Source organism: Mustela putorius, unplaced genomic scaffold (genome assembly GCF_011764305.1).
Source record: "Mustela putorius furo isolate JIRA1106 unplaced genomic scaffold, ASM1176430v1.1 tig00003834_pilon_pilon_pilon, whole genome shotgun sequence".
Lineage (NCBI taxonomy): Eukaryota > Metazoa > Chordata > Mammalia > Carnivora > Mustelidae > Mustela > Mustela putorius.
In genome coordinates, this window is record NW_025421987.1 from 24,574,952 (window position 1) to 24,576,718 (window position 1,767).

Sequence of the window (1,767 nt, forward strand, 5' to 3'; positions counted from 1 at the left end):
AGGGCCATCAGAAATAGAGGGGTATGATATTGACATATAATACAAGTTTTCCTGATCCTTGATTAAGTTTTTCCTTTACCTGGATGGGACTGGAGGAGATTATGCTGAGTAAAATATATCAAGAAGAGAGAGTCAATTATCATATGGTTTCACTTACTTGTGGAGCATAAGGAATAGCATGGAGGAAATTAGGAGAAGGAACAGAAAAGTAAATTCGAGGAAATTGGAGAGGGAGATAAACCATGAAAGACTGTGGACTCTGAGAAACAAACTAAGGGTTTTGGAGGGGAAAGGTGGGAGGTTGGGTGAGCCCGGTTGTGGGTATTAAGGAAGGCATATATTGCATGGAGCACTCGCCATGGTACATAAACAATGAATCGTGGAACACTGAAAAAATAAAAGAAAATAATAAAAAGTTTTTCCCTTACATATTTTCTCCTGGTAGTGATCAGCCCCTGTGCATATGATGGAGACAAACAAGACGTGGGTGACCGGGTTCATTCTCACAGGACTTACAGATCTTCCAGGGCTGCAGGCACCCCTGTTCCTGGTGTTCTTGGTCATCTACCTCACCACCATGGTGGGCAACCTCGGACTGATTCTTCTCATCTGGAAGCATCCCCATCTTCACACCCCCATGTACTTACTCCTTGGCAGTTTGGCCTTTGCAGATGCTTGTTCCTCATCCTCTGTGACTCCCAGGATGCTTGTCAATATCTTAGACAAAAGTCAAATGATATCCCTCTTTGAGTGCATGGCCCAGTATTATTTTTTTGGTTCCAGTGCCACCACAGAATGTTTCCTCCTGGTAGTGATGGCCTATGACCGCTATGCAGCCATATGCAACCCTTTACTTTATCCAGTGGTGATGTCCAACAGGCTCTGTACTTGGTTGATAAGTTTGTCTTATGTAATTGGTTTTCTGCATCCCACAATTCATGTAGGGTTATTATTTAGATTAACTTTCTGCAGGTCCAATATAATACCTCATTTCTACTGTGAAATTTTGCTGCTATATACAATTTCTTGCACTGACCCATCTATTAATGCACTGGTGGTTTTCATTTTTGCTGCTTTTATACAAGCCTTTACTTTTATGACCATCATAGTGTCTTATACCTGTGTCCTCTTTGCCATCCTGAAAAAGAAGTCCAAAAAGGGCAAGAATAAAGCCTTCTCCACGTGCAGCGCCCACCTGCTCTCTGTTTCCTTGTTCTATGGCACTCTCTTCTTCATGTATGTGCGTCCTGGGTCTGGCCCAGATCGATATCAGGATAAAATGTATTCACTGTTCTACACGATTATCATCCCTCTGCTCAACCCCTTTATTTATAGCCTAAGAAATAAGGAAGTTTTAGGGGCACTGAGAAAAATTATAAAGAAATAAATATTTCTCAGGAAAACTTTTATTATTCCTTAGATTTTATTCTGTTTAAATAAAGCATGGGGGGTGCCTGGGCGGCTCAGTGGGTTAAAGCCTCTGCCTTCGGCTCAGGTCACAATCCCAGGGTCCTGGGATCGAGCCCCACATTGGAGTCTCTGCTCTGCAGGGAGCCTGCTTCCTCCTCCTCTCTCTCTCTCTCTCTCTGCCTGCCACTCTGCCTACTTGTGATCTCTGTCTGTCAAATAAATAAATAAAATCTTAAAAAAGCATAAAGCATGGGTCCTTGGGTTTAGCACATAGTAGGGCCTTAATATACTTGTTAAATGAATGAATAAAAAATTCAGTAGATAGACTTATTTTCATCCTAAATTCTTGTGATCATC

General features: G+C 41.9%; 1 protein-coding gene across 1 annotated transcript; it reads left to right on the plus strand.

Annotated features, from left to right (window-relative positions):
• The first annotated feature begins 463 nt into the window (after positions 1–463).
• On the plus strand, positions 464–1,387 carry LOC101679444 (olfactory receptor 5AC1-like). The gene has a single exon (XM_004772997.2). The coding sequence runs from the start codon at positions 464–466 to the stop codon at positions 1,385–1,387; it is 924 nt and encodes a 307-aa protein (XP_004773054.1).
• The last annotated feature ends 380 nt before the right edge of the window (positions 1,388–1,767 follow it).